Source organism: Anas platyrhynchos, chromosome Z, assembly GCF_047663525.1.
Source record: "Anas platyrhynchos isolate ZD024472 breed Pekin duck chromosome Z, IASCAAS_PekinDuck_T2T, whole genome shotgun sequence".
Taxonomy (NCBI): Eukaryota; Metazoa; Chordata; class Aves; order Anseriformes; family Anatidae; genus Anas; species Anas platyrhynchos.
Window position 1 is genome coordinate 45,388,974 of NC_092621.1, and position 18,809 is coordinate 45,407,782.

General features: G+C 38.3%; 1 protein-coding gene across 6 annotated transcripts in view; it reads left to right on the top strand.

The window, feature by feature from the left end:
• The first annotated feature begins 3,409 nt into the window (after positions 1-3,409).
• The window catches only part of ERCC6L2 (ERCC excision repair 6 like 2), a 53,343-nt gene continuing 37,943 nt past the window's right edge, over positions 3,410-18,809 (top strand). Inside the window, exons 1-7 of one of the 6 annotated variants that reach the window (XM_038170235.2) lie at positions 3,410-3,596; positions 6,839-7,263; positions 10,045-10,164; positions 11,550-11,743; positions 14,032-14,193; positions 15,662-15,869; positions 17,284-17,424. In XM_038170235.2, coding sequence (XP_038026163.1) covers positions 3,578-3,596; positions 6,839-7,263; positions 10,045-10,164; positions 11,550-11,743; positions 14,032-14,193; positions 15,662-15,869; positions 17,284-17,424 — 1,269 coding nt within the window. In that variant the 5' untranslated portion in view covers positions 3,410-3,577. Of the gene's footprint in view, positions 3,597-3,723; positions 3,868-6,838; positions 7,264-10,044; positions 10,165-11,549; positions 11,744-12,020; positions 12,131-14,031; positions 14,194-15,661; positions 15,870-17,283; positions 17,425-18,809 lie in introns of those variants that run through there. The other 5 variants (XM_038170239.2, XM_038170234.2, XM_038170236.2 and 2 more) reach the window with 5 other exon arrangements.

An 18,809-nucleotide genomic window follows, 5' to 3' on the forward strand; every position in this document is an offset into this window, starting at 1 on the left:
GATGTCGTGGTTGCTGGACTGGGCCAGGACTTCTAGCTCATCCATTTTATTCCTCATACTGCGTGCGTTCGTGTAGAAGCACTTCAGGTGCGTCTCCTGACACTCAGCACCTTGTGGATCTGACCGAAGGACCTCACTGGCACACAGCCCCTCTGATTCTAGCGTACCATCCCTTAGGTCTTCACCGGCGTGCCTGGTTTTAGCCTCTTCCCCCTTCGACTCTAGTTTAAAGCCCTATCTATCAGCCCTGCCAACTCCTGACCAAAGATCCTTACCCCTCTCCGAGAGAGGCGCATCCCATCCGGTGCCATCAGGCCCGGTGTAGCATAGACCTTCCCGTGGTCAAAGAACCCAAAGTTCTGCCGGTCACACCAGTCTCGAAGCCACAAGTTTATGTGAACAGCACACCTTTCAGCTTCGATCCCCCCTATCAGAAGGACAGAGGCAAACACAACCTGTGCCCCTGATCCTCTAAGTAGTCGCCCCAAATCCCTAAAGTCTCTTTTGATTGCCTTCGGACTTCTCATTGCAACTTCATCGCTACCAGCCTGAAAGACCAGTAGCGGTCTACCACTAGTAATATACCACTAGTAATGGGACTGCAGCTGGACATTTTGCTGCTCACAATCCTTTGAGCTCTGAAGTTCATCTAGTTTTCAATCCACCTCACTATCCCTTTATCTAATCCATAGTTCATTACTCTGTCTATAAAAGATGTTATAAAAGAAAATTCTGAAATCCTTGCTTACGTCAAGATAAATAACATACACTGCTCTCCCTTAGTCCACTAAGCCAGTCATTTCAGAAGGCTGGTCAAGCACGAGCCTGATCTCCTGAAGTACAAAATCATGATCCTGCTATTTACCTTCTTCCCTTCTCTCAAGATCCTGGACTCCACCATCTCATGGCTGCTATCACCGATGCTGCCCCCAACCTTCATACTACCAGCCAGATCTTTTTGGTAGGTATGAGACTCAACAGGGAAGCTCCATCTGTGGAGATCACCTGTGTCAGAAAGTTGTTATTAGTGCACTCCTGGATTGAAGTTGTGAGGAAAAAAAAAAACAAAAACAAAAACAAAACTCTTCTGGATTGCCTCTATGCTACAGCACTTGTCATATGAACATTACTGGGTTGTCTAAAATCCCAATGAGGAGAATGGCCTGCAAACAAGGGTGTTCCTCCAATTATCCAGAAAAAGACCTCTCCTATTTCTTTCTGATCTGGCAGTCTGCAGCAGACATCCACTAGAATGTTGCCCCCTTCGGTCTGCTCTCTACTCCTAACCTATAAACTCTCAGCTGGCTTGGGATCTGTCCCCAGGCAGAGCTCTCTCAAGGAAAGACTGTCCCACTCCTCCCTGTTCTGGTCCATCCATCCTAAACGGACCCTGTATATCCATACCAGCACTCCATTTGTGTGAGCTATTTCACCACACTGATCACAACCATACTGTGTAGCCCTACAGCTGCACACAAGAGCTCTAATTTTTTTTTTATGTTTCCTAAGTGTGTATGAGTGCACAGACACTTCATAGCACCCCAGCAGGCCTATTTCCAACAAGAACTGCAAGAGCTTCTTGAATGTTATTAATAGGGGATGTGTAAAACTGTGTGACAAACAAACTTTAGGTAGAGACAAAAGGCCTTCCAAAATATTAATTCAGCACATATCACATAACCAAGTTCCTCTAACTAGCACTTTTAATACTATCATGCTTAATTAATATCACTGAATTGAACGACCCCTTTTTTCTTCTGGTACGGAATTAGGCAATTGTCTTATATTTTCAAAAATTCTAGGTGCTTGTGCTTTCTATGGATTTCAGCTCAATTCGCAAACGGTGCATCTGAGAACCACTAACCTGTTTTGTTTTCAGACATGCTGACACGGAGGATGCTGTAAAAAGTAATTAAGCTGCCCTTTTGAGATGCACAGCAATTAGTTTATTTCCTCTATCTGTCAAAGAAGATTGAACAGGAAAGCCATGTGAAATGCCTTCAGGAATACAGTGCATCTTTTCAAAGTGCATATCCCCATTATCCTATTCATTTTGGTTATTACTTGAGTCTAATCCTTAGTCTTATGAGATCTAAAGTTAAATATAAGCAAAGTTCCAGTTTTCATACGGAGTTTGGATATATTGAACTTTTCAGTAATATCTACAGCTTTTCAAAATAAAATCTTACAAATCTTTTCCTGCAGAAACATGGTGTGAGATATTTTTAATATCCTGGCTTCTAACTTGAGCTAGAATGATTTCCTGGAAGGACTTCTATATTCTAAAAACTGTAACAGATAGATTACATAAGTAATTAATTCACTGACTTCTGAAAACATTTTCATTGTGGACCTGGTCCTACAAGGAAGGAATGTCCTGGTGAAAGTTCTCTCTCTGTCTAGCTTCCATTTTTTATGGTTTATTATTATTATTATTATTATTATTATTATTATTATTTCCCTGAAGTGTTGTAAAGTTACAGAAACTGCTTGTAATTTGTGAGAGGAATTTTAACAGCAGAGGAAAGCTATCTGATGAGATAAAAGATAACCAACTAAAAAGCTAAGTAAGGGTGACTTTCTCCCTTTGTTGCCCATCTTAAGAAGAGTTACAAGAGCATACCTAAGTGTAATGGAGACTCAACCTAGTAATATCAGATGGGTTTTCATGGGCAGTTCTGGCTCCAGATAAGCCACTGAAGCCTTACCACTGAATGGGACCATTGGAGTATAGTCAGAATGTTAGTTCCTGTTAGAAGAATTAAAGTGTTTAAAATTTAAAGTGTTTAACCTATTTCTTATTTCCTCCTATTGGGAAACTATAATACTGTATTTATTACAGTAAAATAACAGATGTACTCTGCTGGGAAGAATCCTTATTAAGCACAAGTATCTCTGTAGAAGAATCAAATGCAACATAATATAAAATAAATAAACACCTTGTGGTATCAACAAACCTTTATCTTCAAACATGACCCCGCTTAAAAGTTTGCCTTAGAATCACAGCATATATTCTTGCTGATCTAAGACGTTCTGAGGGCTGAGGTTCGTTAAGCATGTGAGGTCGCAGTGGGGTTGCAGTGCAATTGTTTTGCCAAAGCTTCGAAATCTGAAACATCATCGTGCTGTTCCCAGCCTTGGCTTTGTGGCAGTTCTTGTCACATCCCTTTAGGACCGACGCGGTGCAGGTAACTACAAGACTACACGTATGCTTTTAAGGCAATATATTTTATTGGGAGCACATTTTTGAACAGTTTTCGCCAATAGATGCGGTGCCTGATGTGTTTTATTGTCTGAGTACACACGTTGTACCCTCACGCCTCACAGAGCCACGAGCCTAACCCCCACCCCCTCAGCCCCTCTCCACCCCCCTCTCCCGAGACAGCCCCCAACCCTCGCGATACTTAGCGCCGCGGCCCGGCCGTGCTCCGCGGGGTGTTGCCGGGCCCAAGATGGCGGCCGCGGCCGCGCTCCCCCTTGGGCGCCCCGCCGGGCTCCGGAGCGCTCCGCCGGGCCCGTCCTGCCCGGGGCTCCGCGGCCGCCCCCGGGGAGCGTGAGGCGCGGCCCCGCGGCCGGGATGTGCGAGGCGACCGCAGGTGAGGGCGGGCGGCCGGGGAGTCCCGAGGGGGTGTCGGGGGAGGCTCCGCGCGGCGGTTTTTCTGTGAGGAACGGCTGCCTCCCGGGCTCGGTGTCTGTTGTTTTTCCTTTGGAGAAGGGGTGGTGTGCCTTGAAGTGAAGGCGAAGCTCCTCGCTTCGTCATCTTTCTGGAAGACAACGTTAGCCGTAGCCTCCCCCGTTGAGCAGTTTTTAGGACTTTTCAGGAAAAGCCGCGGTTTTGCTTCATGGTGTGTTGGGTGTGCTCTGAAGGTAGGTTGTCGGAGTGTAAAAGCTTCCAGCTTCACGTTAAAGTGGTTCAACCTCAATATCTACAGAGCATTCGCAGTGATTTTGCTTATTTTCTGCGGGAATAGTTGTTAAAGTGGGCGAGGGAGTGACTAGGCCATTACCTCGCTTTGCATTTTCTCATAAGTGGTAATGAGATAGATAAATACAGGCAAACATCTTAAATACCGTCTTTTTCTACGGATGGCAAGTGTACTGCAGCTATACTTGGAAGCCACACTAAAGAAATTTCTTAATTTTAAAGGTTTTACCCTACATAAACAATTGTCTGGTTCCAAAAAAAGAAGCGAGTGAATCAGGCTAGTTAAAGTAGCAGTTCTTACTTCAGCCTGTACAGCGTTATTTTCTGGAACCTTGCAGCAGTGGTATCCTTAATACCATTATTTTGCCATTTTTCTCATTTTTCTTAGTAGGTTTAGAATTTTGTGTTTCTGAAGTTACTGTCCAATGTTCTGTATTCTGCTTTGCACCTGGAATGCTAGTTCTGTCAAGTCAGAAGTGACTTGTAAAACTGAAGGAAATGCCTTAGAAACAAAGGCACTGTCATCTTATCATAGCTTTAACCAAGTTAACGTACGCTTCAAAGGCTAGGTGTCACAGATATTACTGTAAAAGAAACTAAAATAGGAAATACTCATGTATTTTAAATTCTGTTTTGCATATTTACCAATGAGCTGGATATCTCTAGTTTCATATTTCAGTCTTGCTTCTCAGTTTTGAGAAATTGCCCAAGGATTCAAATGCTAAGGGGAGAAAGTCATGCTCTGTCCCTCTTTTGTTTTCCACGGATTTAGGCATGTGTGTAAGACAGTACAAATACCTTAAACTTCAAGAGATTAGTTTCATATAATTTGTTGAATATACTGTCTGTACATCAGCCTTTGCCTCAGAAAGATATACTTGAGCTTCAAATTTCAGGGAAGATCTTCAGGCATGACTGAAGGTATGTAGTGTCTTATGTACAGGGCACAGGGTGTGGGGTGGGACTTCTCATCCCAAGCAAGGATGGAAGGGCAGCATGAGAGATCTGCAGAATCATGAATCAAATGGAGTGATCCCAGTTTATGATCTCAATGGTGTAAAAACTAGTGGGCCACTGGTTTAGGATGCAAGTCTCTTGCAGGTGAAACAGACCATGCCTGTGAACATCCTAGTCAGTAGACATCAAATGCAAGAAATTTGCATGTGTTGAAAGGGGAATTAAGCTACTTGGAAGAGAGGTCCACTGTGGTTTACCAAACAGAAACCTGTCCCAAGGAATTTCCATAGTTCAAAAAAAATCTTAAAGGCTAAAGAATTTTAAAAGAGAGGTATTCTGTATACTTGTGATTTTTTCATTGTGACCTGAAAGTCCATTTATGGCCACTGCTAGCTACAGAATAGAGGGCTACGTGGATGTTCCTGTTTTCTTTTACTATATGCAATTTAGCCAACTGAATGAAATATACTTATCACTAGCTAATAAAGTGTAGAGAATAACCTTGTGAGTATATGCTTCCAGGAGCTCCGGGACTGGTGAGAACAACCTGTCTTCTCCATCAGCTTTTCGCACTGAGACGTAAAAGTGGGGGAAGGTGGAGTTTCTTGCCTACAGCACTTCCTCTTTTCTGTTCCTTACTTCTGAAAATTAACTTGGTTGTATTTCTGTTTCTTTCTTTTACTCAGCACTCAGATTACTTTTTTTTTCTGTACATCTGCAAAGAATTGGAGTGTGAAAGGGTGTATGTATTGCCACTGATCGTGGGTATGAAGTACAAATTGTTGCAGGATTCTCTCTTACTCCTTTGCAAAAAAGTCTCACTGCCTGCTTCTGCTAATGACTTTCCCAGATGCAGCAAACTTATTCCAACTAATAAATAAGAAACAAAAGTTCTGAAATGAATTGTATTTGTCACTCAGTTTTTGGAAAGCTGAGCAGGACAAGGCTAGAAGTTGTTTCCACAAACTTGGAGGCCTGCTTACTCAGTTCAGATTTGAAAACCTTTTCATGCAATCATTAATTTTCTAGGACTTCCTCTTTTGACTATAAAAAGTGAATGCCCTATTTTTTCTAATGAAGACATTTTGTTGGATGTTTCCTTGTCAATTTGATGTGGATTCTCTCAAATGATATACTGCTGTTCTTAGCTTTTTCTGTTAGCAGCATATATATATAACATTTTAAAATTGTATATGAAATAGCTGGAAATAAAGCAGATCAATCTTCTCTGTTGTTAGTATTTGATAAGCTGTATGAAAGCTGTAAGACTTTACAGAGACCATACAGAGGAACAGATCTTAACAGTTTAAGGCCTGACAGCTACATAAGGAATTTGGTAAATAGCTGTTTCAGTGAACAACATGGGCATATGCTAAGATACTATATGTTCTTACAATACACTTAGTGTAGTTTCTAAGCATGTTTTTTGTTTATTTTTTAATCTAATGCTAGACTTTGTAAGGAGAAAGGTGATGTTTTAGTGCATGATTATATTTGTAAAACAACGTGCTAAAGCTGCACTACTAGATTTAGGTAGATGAGAAATGTATCTAATACAGAAGATCCCTTTGACCAGATTACATGGACTGTTAATTGGATGCTAAATCTGAGGGTATCGCCTTTTAGTGTGTGTGTGGGCTGAGTGAAACGATCACAGAACAATGTAATCTATCAGAGTTTGGCTTTTACAAAGGATATTTTTCATACAGATTTTCAGGCATTTATAAAACAGCAATGCTTCAGCAAACTATAATATACCTAGCTCAGGGTTTTGTTCTAAACACTAAGCAGTTTCTAAACACTAATACTAGGGCTGCTGTCAATAAAATCTTAAGTTATATGCACTTTTCAAACAAATTTGTATCTAATATTTAGATTAGTATGACAAATGCAATACTTCGTGCTTTTGGCTAGTTTTTCATTATGTTTTTGTTCTGCTTTTTTTTCCCTCCACAGGTAGGTGGCATGTTGGAGAGAAATGCGTTGCACCTTGTCCTGAAAATGGGAAACTTTGTGAAGGAACAATATCATCTATTGAAAAGGACAAGAATGGAAAATCATTTGCTACTGTATCATTCCTGGAGTCTGAAGAAAAGAAAATACTAGTATCTAAACTCTGTAGAGTTGAAGCTGGTAGAGGTCCCCGGAAAAGCGTAATATTTGATGATGGTGATCTGGAAAAGCCTTATTTTCCTGACCGAAATCTTCTGTCTTCAGCAGTGGCTTTTAAGTTATCTGACAATGGCGATTTTATCCCATATACAATTAATAGATACCTGCGTGATTATCAAAGGGAAGGAGTCCAGTTTCTGTATGGACACTATGCTAATAAAAGGGGATGTATTCTTGGAGATGATATGGGCCTTGGAAAGACAATACAGGTATTTATTTTATTCTTTATTGAGACAAAAGATAACAAACTGCAAAAAAATTATCTGTGAGGTGTAAATTATTTTATTTATTTATTTGTTTTTAAATTGACTTATTTGAGAAAAGCCACCTCAGTGGAGTTTAGCCTCCCCTTTCTTGGTGTGAAATTGGAGGAGGCAGGATGTGATGATTCAGAACAGTACTTAGATCCAGAAACCTGTGCTACTTTAAATCAGCCCCTAACAGGCCACAAAACTGGCATGTGACCACTTCTAGTGTAAGGCTGGGTAATTTCAGTAGTTACAATGTTAGTGCTTGTTTCATGTCTAATGTATTTTAAGGGTTGATACCTGCACATAATGAAAGTAATTTGCACAGGCAAATGTACATACACCTTTTAACTGACTGTAGGTATTAAAATGTCTTTTTCCTTTTTTTCATGGAAATGAATAATTTGACTGCACTGGGAACTGGAAGAAGAAGACATGTTTACTCCCCTGTCTGGGAAAAAGTGCTTAGATGTTCCATGTTACTTTTGTCACTCTGTTGGAAGTACAACTTATATTGATGAAAGGACAAAGTATAGCTGGATTTTTCCATTATGCCGTGAATAGCGATTCAAATTATTCATTTATTTTATTAAAATCAGGGTGGTTTTGTTTGAAACAATTCTCTTTAATCTGTCTGGTTTTAATTTAGCCCATTGAATGCAATGGTCTTTGTCCCTCTCTCATTGCTCTTCCTCTACATGTGAAATGCCAGCTCATTCCCTTGCTGGAAAGTGCTGTCTGTTGCGCTTCCATTGAGGAGAATGTCAGCTGATGCTTCAGTGCGCAGAAGCTTGTTCTGTAGCGAAGCATTTAGAGAAATAAGTAAACTAAATTGGCAAAACTTGTCTGGATAGGGAATTTAGAGGTGTATCATGGATGAGCAGAGGTGCTACTGATCTGTTAATGCAGTTATTAAAATCAAACTGGATCTGTTTACTTTGTGCTTCACCTAATCTTGGCCACATCTCTTGTCTGTGGCAGCTTAAGAACTAAGTAATTATGCAAGAATTGCAAATAATCTGGTTTAATATTGTTGAAGCATCCACATAAGATAGTATTAAATCAGAAAAAAATAAAGTTGAGTTATCTTGCTTCTATGTCTTGTATTTGAGAGTTGTAGCTGATACTGTGATGACCGGGTCATACTGAACATACAGCGACTTGCGTTCCTTTGTAGAATTTAGAAGGCATAATATCACATCCAATCACAATGTCAAGTTCACTTAAGAAAGTAATCCATAAGATATTCTTCAAAAAATCTACCTTATTGAAACACAGTATTTATGCTCTTATAATGCAGTGTGTGAAAGCAGTTTGGAAGATAAGAATTAAAAGATGAGTTCACTTGTTTAGTACAGATTACTATGTATGAAAGAATAAATACTACTTAAACTTGATCAAGTACTAGATAACTGACTTAGTGTTACAGAAAATTTTGCTTTTGTTTATCAGTTGTTTGAGTCTTACCATTTCTAAATTATAGGTTGATATCTGAGATAGACTTTTCTGTAAGATTTTTGCCTTCTAATGTTCTTTCTACTCCTGTTTTTTGCTTAAATTGGCTTGAGTGCATGGCTCTCTCTTTTCAAATTGAAGTGGAAACAAGTGCAATAATGTTTTTTATATGACTGCAGTAATTTAAAGTTTTCTGTGAAAGCCTTTAAATCGCTTCCTGCATTATCTGAAAGAGCCAAAGGTTTGTCAGCAGAGTTGCTCTTTTACACCTTTGCTATTGTTACAAATGTGTGATGCATAATTCTTCTGAAACTGGAGGATCTGGAAGGCACATGCAGATTTTGTTTGGTAGAATTTTATTGCCATTCTTGACAGGATTTAAAAAGATAGTGAAGTCAAACAACACGTGCAAGCTTGCCTCTTAGTCTTGGTGTATATGAAATATTATGCAGTCAATTACTTTTTCCATATATATTTTCCCATCTAGTCCTGTATGCGATGGGTTTCGCTGTGTTCTTCTCATCTAACTCTACTCTTCTAAGATATTTTTCAATCAACTCTTGTGCTCTTGGCTGGCTCTTCTCCCCCATCACTGGAGAGAGAAAGCTTTGGCTACTTTTTTTTCTTTTTTGAAATCAACAGCTGACAGCTCTACCTCTGCCTTGTTATGAGCAGCTGTGAAGCAGCTGCAAAAGTCCTGAGTAAAGGGAGACCGGTGAACTTTGAAAAGAAGGGTACTTGCATAATGATGCATTGGTTCTTGCTTCTGCTTAGCTCCATGGATGTCATTTGTCCCAAGGGGGTGTTACAGATTTAAATGTTCTGGCCAGATACCAGAAACCTCTTCCTTCTGCAGAAGTAGGGTTGGAGTACGGTTAGCAATTATCTCTTCCTTCTCTCCTCATCCCACACTCATGTGCCCTTCATGTCAGGAGAACTGCAAGATGTGACTTATCCCTTCCTGTCTTCTTTATCATTTCTTCTGTAATTTTGAGACATTTCTACTTCAGTGTTGAAGAGCAAATAGAGCAATTAATAAATTTACAAATGCCCTTGTAAATTCCGAATTCTCCAAGGGGAGTGGTTCCCATTTTAAAAACTGAGATTGATTTAAAATAAGATAAATATATAAATATTATATATAAAAATACTAAATCCCATTCAGGATTTTGTCTGAAGTGTTTATTTTCAGTGGAACTTGTTCATTCTGTTTGTTTTGTTGTTTGTTTGTTTTTTGTTTTTTTTTTTTTTTTTACACGATTGCTGAGAATTGTTTTCTTTCTCAAGGTCATTTCATTTCTGGCTGCAGTGTTGCACAAGAAGGGAACACGTGAAGATATTGAAAATAATATGCCAGAATTTTTACGGAGGACAATGAAAAAAGAATCAAAGTATAGCCCTAAGAAGGTACATCTTTTAATGATAAACTTTCAAGGATTTTGATAAAAGGCAATAGTTGTTGTTTGTTTGCTTTAGTTCACGTATGTTCTTTTTCAATGTTCAGTTAATTTGGTAGGTTAGGGGTTCTTGGCCTTTCTGGGTGTGTCAGGGAAACGTTCAGTTTTCCAGATTGTCACAGCTTATTGTCTAACAGTGGATATGGTAATAGTACTTTTAAATATTTAAGAATAATGCATGTATTTGGTAAGCTTATTGCTAATATTCTTGTGACTTTGCATGTTGAATGGCTATTTTAATATCATAAGTAAGGCTGATTGATGATCTATGAAATCAAATACTGTTACAGCAAATAGGGATGTATGTAACTATTCTTAGTGATACAGTGTAGTGGAGGTCTGGTTAGTGTTAAGTCAGAGGTTAGACTAGGTGATCTTGGAGGTCTCTTCCAACCTAGATGATTCTGTGATTCTATTCTGTGTGAATGGGAGAAATAGGACGTTTGTAATCTTACACGTCAGAGGACCCATGCAATTTCTGTTGTTCAATGCTTATGCTATTGGAATGACTAGAATATCTTGACTACCAGAACGATCTGTATGACGATCGCTTTGTGAACAATGGTTATGGGTTCACTGAGAAATTCAGGCAAGCAAGAAGAGGTGGAAGGGTAGCATGTAATGTGAGAAGACAGGGGTGCTTCTGACTGGCTACAGGACAAGAAGAATTCTACTCTAGGGGCAACAAAGTATTGGAACAGGTCACAGAGAAAGGTCCATCCCTTGAGTGTTTTCAAGACCTGAGTGGGAAAAGCTATAAATGACCTTGTCTGGATTCAGTGTTGCCTCTGCTTTGACCAGGAAGTTGGATTAGGACTTCATGAGGTCCCTTCCCATCTCACTGATGTTATTTTTCTGTGATAACAAATGTGTCATACAGATTGTCTTAAAATTTATTTTTTTTTATGCTTTCTGTTTTAATCATGTATTAACCAAATTATGGATTGGAGGAAGCTGCTTTCTTCTTCAATCTTCTATTTTTAGCATCTGTAAAACATTACATGGTATATGGATGCAGATGCTATAAGAAAGCAGTGTGATAGTATATCATGTCTTACTGCAGTTGATAATTTGAATTAATATCAGTACTACTTTGGCTATTTTTTGTACCATTACAGTGGTTTTTTTTCATGTAGTATTTGCACACTCAGTAAACTTACTACTTTTGAATTTATATTGACTGTTCAGATATTTTCTATATTGTGCTTTGAAGTGACAGAACAAACAGTTCAAACTAAGAAGTAGTAAAATAAATCTCAAGATTTTGATACTCCTTATTGAGAAAGGTTTGTGCTAAAGATTTTCAGTAATACTATGATGGTTGTTTGTTTTCAGCCTTTTCTCATAGTGGCCCCTCTTTCAGTGCTGTACAACTGGAAGGATGAGTTAGACACATGGGGGTACTTCAAAGTCTCCATCTTACATGGCAGTAAAAAGGATGATGACCTGAGCCGCATCAAGCAGGGGAAATGTGAAGTTGCCCTTACAACATATGAGACACTTCGCTTGTATTTAGATGAACTTAACAGGTAATTATTTTAATGCATTTTTCTACACATGCAGCTTTAAATGCCCGTTTTATTCTGTGTTACTCCTTGAAAGTACATATTTCTAATGTGTGATGTATTTACTGTTAAAATCCAGTGACTCATTGCATGGAAGAAGTGAATCCCACTTAAATGTCTTTGGAGAGTTTACCCTATACTTTCTTTGTAATAGGATGCTTGGGAGAAGTGTTTGAATAGTTTTCATAAAACTTGTCCTTGCTGTTTAACCCATTCATGAAGTGTTCTCTAACAACTGCAGGAATTGCCTTCCTGAAACAGTGGTAGATAAAGATATGCAGAAGATATTTCTGTCTTTCAATACAGTTTAAGGAAAAAGAGGTGTGGAATTTTTTATCAAATGTTCACAAGGTATTTTCCTTTTTATTTGTATTTTTCACCTGCTTGATGAAATGCCTGAGTCCTAAAAACTTAGATATACAAGGGAAAGTATATAGGTGTCCAGTTTTAAATACACAATCAACTTAGCTGAATCAAAGTCTTTATGAGATTAGATCATATTAGAAGTCCTACTTTGTTTGTCTCATGGTTGCCAGTGGTTTTAAATGAGGAGTTTTGCCTTTCCCTTTGTTATATTTGGGAGTACTTAGCTTTTCGCCTGATCCTAGTGGTCGTCTTTCCCTGTTTCATCTTAGTAGGGTACAAGCTGCATGAACAGCTCTCTGTTAGTAGTAGCAGCCTGCCCTTAGCAGCTAGAGTTGTTTGTCAGTGGCTTTGCAGACCTTCTTATGCCAGGTGATAGGAAAGGCCCAGGGCCCTGTGTGTCCTGCTGTTCTGGACAGCCATCACCAAAACAATCTGATCTCCAAAGATCTATCTGCAGGGCTGAAAAAGAAGTGCAGATAGGAGAAGACTAAAGGAGTAATGCTAGCAGTACCCTCTCTTCTTCCTGTTGTCTTTCTGAGGAACTCTTCACACTTGGAGATTGAATAGCCCATGTCAGCACAGGAGGTCCCATGTGTGAATAAATACATCGCTTTAGTGTATGGATTTACCAAACCATTTCTGCAGAGCATGTGACTAGATGGGCTTGATACTCTTTTGACACTGAGAGTGTCATGCTTAGCTAGAATGATGGATTGGCCTCAGACTGGCTCTAAGTAATTATTATTAAGGATGGCTTGACAAGATTTTGTTCTTAAGTTCTCTAGTTGACTTTCACGCTTCTGTAATAAGTAGATTAGCTGTGAAAGCTCTTCATAGCTAATTTCATATCCTTGAAGTTAGCAAAGCTTTAGATTGGGTATATAGAAGTTCTGTAAAGAGAAAGAATACATAGAATACATAGACTCCATTCTTCATGTAAATTAAGTTATTAGCAGACTTTAGGAATGTAAGAAACTTGGATGTGAGTATTTAGTAGGCATCAGAAATGTTACAAGATGATTTTCACAGTAGTCACGTAAAATGCATAAGACCCGCTCAGGAAAAAGGTTTTATATAAGTGTGTCTGCTTCAGCCTTTTGCTGCTTCAAATAACAAATAATTTAGTTGAAATATTCGTTCATGTATATAAAGCAATCTTATAAAATTATTCAATTTCTTCCTAAGGACTTGATGATTTTAAACTTACATCACAGTATACAGTTCATTTTGCCTTCAAATTTTATACTTGAACTGGTTGCAAAGTCTCATTCAGTCCATCCTTCTGCCTCTTGGTCTCAAAATCATGAAATTCTAAGACACCTCTGCCATATTGTTTTTTTATAGATACTGAAGAAGTTGTGTGATGCTTTCATTTAGGAAACTGCAGTTAGAAATGCTTTGAGTCTATTCCTAGTTACAGTGGATAGTTTTTTGGGGAGGAAAAAATGAGGTATACCTATGTTAGTCATGGTTCAGAAGTTCACAGTAAGAGATTTATTCAGTTTATTTCTAAATCTTCTTAATGAGTGGAATTAGCGCTGGTAAGATGTGCTGATTGATAGTGCTGGTGAGATGTGCTGTAGTTGATTGCTCCGGAAATGGAAAGCTTTCTTCACAGAAAACGTTTGATACAGTTGACGTTGGTTCATCTGTTTGTCTAAGAATTTTAGCTGTTATACTTAACTATGGCAATTAAATTTACTAAACAAACAGAATATGAGGAAACTGTTTTGTATAACACAATGTAAAATACAAAAAAAAAAAACCATACTTTTAGGCTATAATTATCAGGGCTATGTGTGTGACTGATGTCAATTTTTATGTGTATGTGGAGTGATGGGATACGTAGTTTCAGTTAAGACAGTATTTCTTCTGCTCTTCTGCAGTGTAGAGTGGTCTGCTGTCATAGTGGATGAAGCGCATAGAATCAAGAATCCAAAGGCTCAAATAACTCAAACCATGAAGTCCTTAAAATGCAGTGTTCGCATAGGCCTTACTGGAACCATTCTTCAAAACAATATGAAGGAACTGTGGTGTGTTATGGACTGGTAAATAAAGTACCTTTTTTTTTTTATGGTAAAACACCTGTATATCTTAATTATGTAGTGGGATTGGGATAGAGCTGGATTTGGACTTGTCTCTGACAAGACAAGAAAAGACAGCGTATTTGTGAGAATGTAAATATTTTTCCATATATGAATTTGAAGTAAACTCTTGCTAGGTCCGCTTGTAATACGTATTTTGCAGGAGTTTAATAGATTTGGAGTTCCTCTTAACCTTCCCTAGTGGGTGATGAGGCAATGGAACAGGTTGCCCAGAGAGATTGTGGATGCCCTCATCCCTGGAGGTATTCAAGGTCGAGTTAGATGAGGCCCTGAGGCCACCAACCTGATCTAGTGGGTGGCATCCTTGCCTATGGCAAGGAGGTTGGAACTAGATGATCTTTGAGGTCCCTTCCAATCCAAGTCATTCTGTGATTCATTCTATTCTATGATTACTTCTTTGAGGAATTTGGGAAGCATTTAGTTGTTTGTTGTTTTTTTCCCTTTCATTTCTCTTTCTTTTCTAAGGACTCTTTTTTTTTTTTTTTTTCTCTTCTCTCTTCCACACACTAGGTTGAGAATGATTACACAGCTTTGAATGACATCATGCCTTTGTTTTGTCCAATATGTGCAGGTCATTCTGACATACTTGGAATTTGAAAGTAATAATATTTTGCTGCTTTTCAAAATGAACTAGTGCAGATTTTACAACGCAACAGTCTTGTCCAAGGAAACTTTTGAGAGAGAGGTGGAAATCCTCCTAGATATAAATCCAAACATAGAAGCTTTACTGGCAATACTTTACAAAGGAAAAACAAAGGAAACGTTCTTTAGGTTTAAGGAAATCCAGGCTGAAGTTGAAATGTCAGGAAAGAAATTCTTTAATGCTAAGCTTAGTGTTGTATGTGGTCCATTAAAACTATGCCAATGTTGTTGATGGGTTGTTCCAATATATAGTGATACCAGTGATTACTAAATTCATGTTTCTGTTGGGTTTCTTGGAATTTTATTCTGTAAATTGTAGTATCTATATAGCCTGTTTTTAGTAAAAATGGTAAACATTGAAAATGTGACAGTCTAGCTTCCTATTTAAGCTCTTAAACAGGAGCAGCCTTGGAGTTTGGAGTTTCTGTATGCTTGTGACTTGGTCTGCTGAGCTGTAGATTTCTGGAGACGGCATGCCTTTTCCTAAGGGGAATCTCTTTAAAATTTGAGGATCACAATAAGTAAACGAAAAAATTTGAATGTCTGGAAGTAGTGTATGTTTCTATTTACATACACCACTTTTATTCATTTCCTTACTGGTTGCTAATTTAACTCTCTTGCTGTTAGCCAAAAACAATGTATGGTATGCTTCTTTAATCAGTGGAAAGGGATGGGCAGTCTTGGTGTAAAGAAAACGCTGCTATTCCTTCGAGACCAACCCCCCTGCCCCACTCTTTTTTTCCCTACTTTTTTTTTTTTTTTTTAACAGGGCTGTACCAGGACTTTTGGGTAGTAGAATGCATTTCAAGAAGAAATTTTCTGATCCAGTGGAGCATGGTCAGAGGCACACTGCAACTAAAAGAGAGCTAGCAACAGGTCGTAAGGCCATGGCGAAGCTAGCAAGAAAGATGTCCGGCTGGTTTCTGAGACGTACTAAAGCACTTATCAGTGATCAATTGCCAAAAAAGGAAGACAGAGTAAGAGCGCCTGTACATTTCAAATACAATGCTAATGAATATTTCTCTTCTTTATTGTTGTTCTCTCTTTTGTCATGCCTCTACTAGTTCATGGTTTTCTTTTGGACTTATGAATTTAAGAAGAATCCAGAGCCTTGGAAAAAAAATGCACATGCAGTAGTGTGCTTTGTTCACATAATTACTATGATTGCATGTTGAAATGGAGTTAATCAAGCATGAAAATGCTCAGCTAGACTTCTGACTAGTGATTTACACATCTATTTTATGTGCACTTCTGTGCTTATCGTTGCAAACCCAATACAATGTGTGTAAATCTCTTGAAATTTGATGTAGGACTTCTGAATTTGCAACTTGATATATTGTAAGTAGAACAGGTTGCTTTTAATCTTTTCTAACTCTCATTGTCAATCATTAAGTAGAAGAAAAAATCCCAAACTAAAAATAATGATTATTAGGTCTGTAATCCTGTTCATCTAGTGCTATTGCAAACGTCATATAAACAGTAATAATACTCTATAGCTAAGAGTTCTAATTAATTCTTATTAGATATATTTCCTTCTAAGTAGATGAATGCATTAATTTGAAAATGTTTTTGTTTTCAAAATTTGGCATTTGTTTTTCATCCTTAGGTTATAATAATGTTGTCTAAACTGTCTTCTAAAGGAAAGATTAACACAAATGTCAGTCAGTTGCCTTTCTAAATCTAGCAGGTTTTATTCTTTTCATTCTCTTGTTAATGTGAGTATATGTTCAAGTTACTGCTGTATTATTATAGCTCAGCATGCTGCTGTTGCTTTGTGGGTGGCCTGGGTTAAGGAATGATCTTGGGATTTCTGTCTCCTGCTGGTTAAGACTAAAGATGTCATGGAGATGCCACCCATGGTCTCTGAGAGGAGGGATAAGAGTTTTGGCCATAGCACTGTGTAGATCCTTGCCTTCTCTGTGCTTATTCTGTTTGTGCTGCCTGTGGTGTTGCCCTACAAACAGCTAGTGCCTAAGAAGAGGAAAGGGCAAACTAAGCAACTGGCAAAGCACAGGGGAATCCTTAATTACAATTACGCATTTCTCTCTCTCACTCTTCCCTCCTCCTGTCCTTCCACAAAAGCCCTACTGAAAGGTTTATAGAAACCTAACTGCAAGTTATTGTAGCTTGACATTTGTATTCTTTGTAGAATTTTGGGAAGGGATGAAACAACTTTATGTATGTTTTGGATACCGTTTCATACTACTTTTGTGTCAAAATGCAGATTATTTTTTTTTTTTTGGGGGGGGGGGGGTAGAATAAATTCCTGTAACTACTTGGGCAAATATATTACTGTTTTCTACTCTAGTTCCAGAGCATTCTTGATGCAATGCTCTTTGCTTTTATTGTTTGCTGCTCGTAATAGTATTTTTGGGGTTTTCTCTTTGGCAGATGGTGTACTGTTCCCTGACAGAATTCCAGAAAGCAATATACCAGGCTGTGCTGGAGACAGAGGATGTAAGCTTAATATTAAGAGCAGGAGAGCCCTGTAACTGCAACAGCGGCCGTAAAAGGAAGAACTGTTGTTACAAAGTAAGAATTTGCATTGTCTGAATTTTAGAACATAAGACTTGCATACTTGAGTAGTAGATGGATTTTCTCAATAGGTTCCCTGCTGAAGGTGAGCAGATTGAAGTGGCTGTCTGGCCATCAGTTTGGGATATCTGACTAGAAACATTGGAGTGAGGGCATTGGAGTTAGCAAAGTTAGGGCTTTGCTAGCTGCCTTACTAAGCAGTTAGCTGCCCTGCAGGTAGTCATTATTAATACAGTAAATTTGGTTAATACAACTTTAGTAAAGTTGTATACAACTTGTATAGTAAAGTTGTATTAAGTATGTCTGTGATACAGTTGACATTGGAAAGGGTAATACATTGGGATGTTCAGTATGTGTAAAGTATGTTGCTACCATGCACCTTAACTGGTCAGTGCAGAAGATACAAATTAGAGACAACCTGGACCCAGCAGATTGTCTGGGCTTTGGCTGTGTCATGACTACAGTTAGATCATGTCTTTCTTTGCCACTATACATGTGCTTTTATTTACCTTACTGAAGGGAGAACTGTGACAAACCTTACAACGCAAGCAGAATGTTGTTCACTAGGAACAGCTCTGCAGATTTCTTCCTTCTTCTTTAACGTTGATTAACCCAGCTTTGTGTTTTTCTCTGTATCTCTTAGTAGACTCAGTTTAAGGAAATATTTTAAACACATAGGAGTATATATCTCACACTTGCTTTTCCCTGTTTAACTTCTGGCCTATTTAGATTCTTGAGCATTGGGTTTTTGTTTTTTGTTTGTTTCCCATTCAACTAATGTAGTTTTAGTCTTCTGCATCTTGATTTAAAAACAATGTCAGCCCATTTAAGTTGCCATGAATAGTGCCATTAGCTCTTTGCAAGCTCTTGTTTAGTGTGATGTCTTATAGAAAAAAGTAAAATGCTGTAGAATGTGATTCACACAGGGCATTAGGCAAGTCTGGGAATACTTGAGAGGTCTTACAGACTGACTTATTCCAAAGTTAATAATGAAATTTAGTAACCTGAGCAGGGAAAGGAAAACTAGTATTGGTCAAAACAGCCAACCATAATCAGAAAAATACCTGCTGCTGTTGCTGCTGCATTGTAGAACATTTCAAGTTGTTTGAATTATGTTACTTTAGTTGTTTGTGAAACCTTATAAGTTTTTACAGTAAAATTAGCAGTTGTAGGGTAAGAAGTCATTCAAACAACTCTACTTTGATTTGCATTTACATCAGTTGTAAGGTTACTGGTTTTTTGCCTACCAAGGAATTCTTGGTTATATTAATTTCTGCAGATATCATGCTATCTGAAGTAGTTAGCAAAGAATGAACATGGCTTTTTTTTTTTTCGTTTTGAGAAGACATTTTTTATTAAAAGGACCATGAAGCTAGGAATGA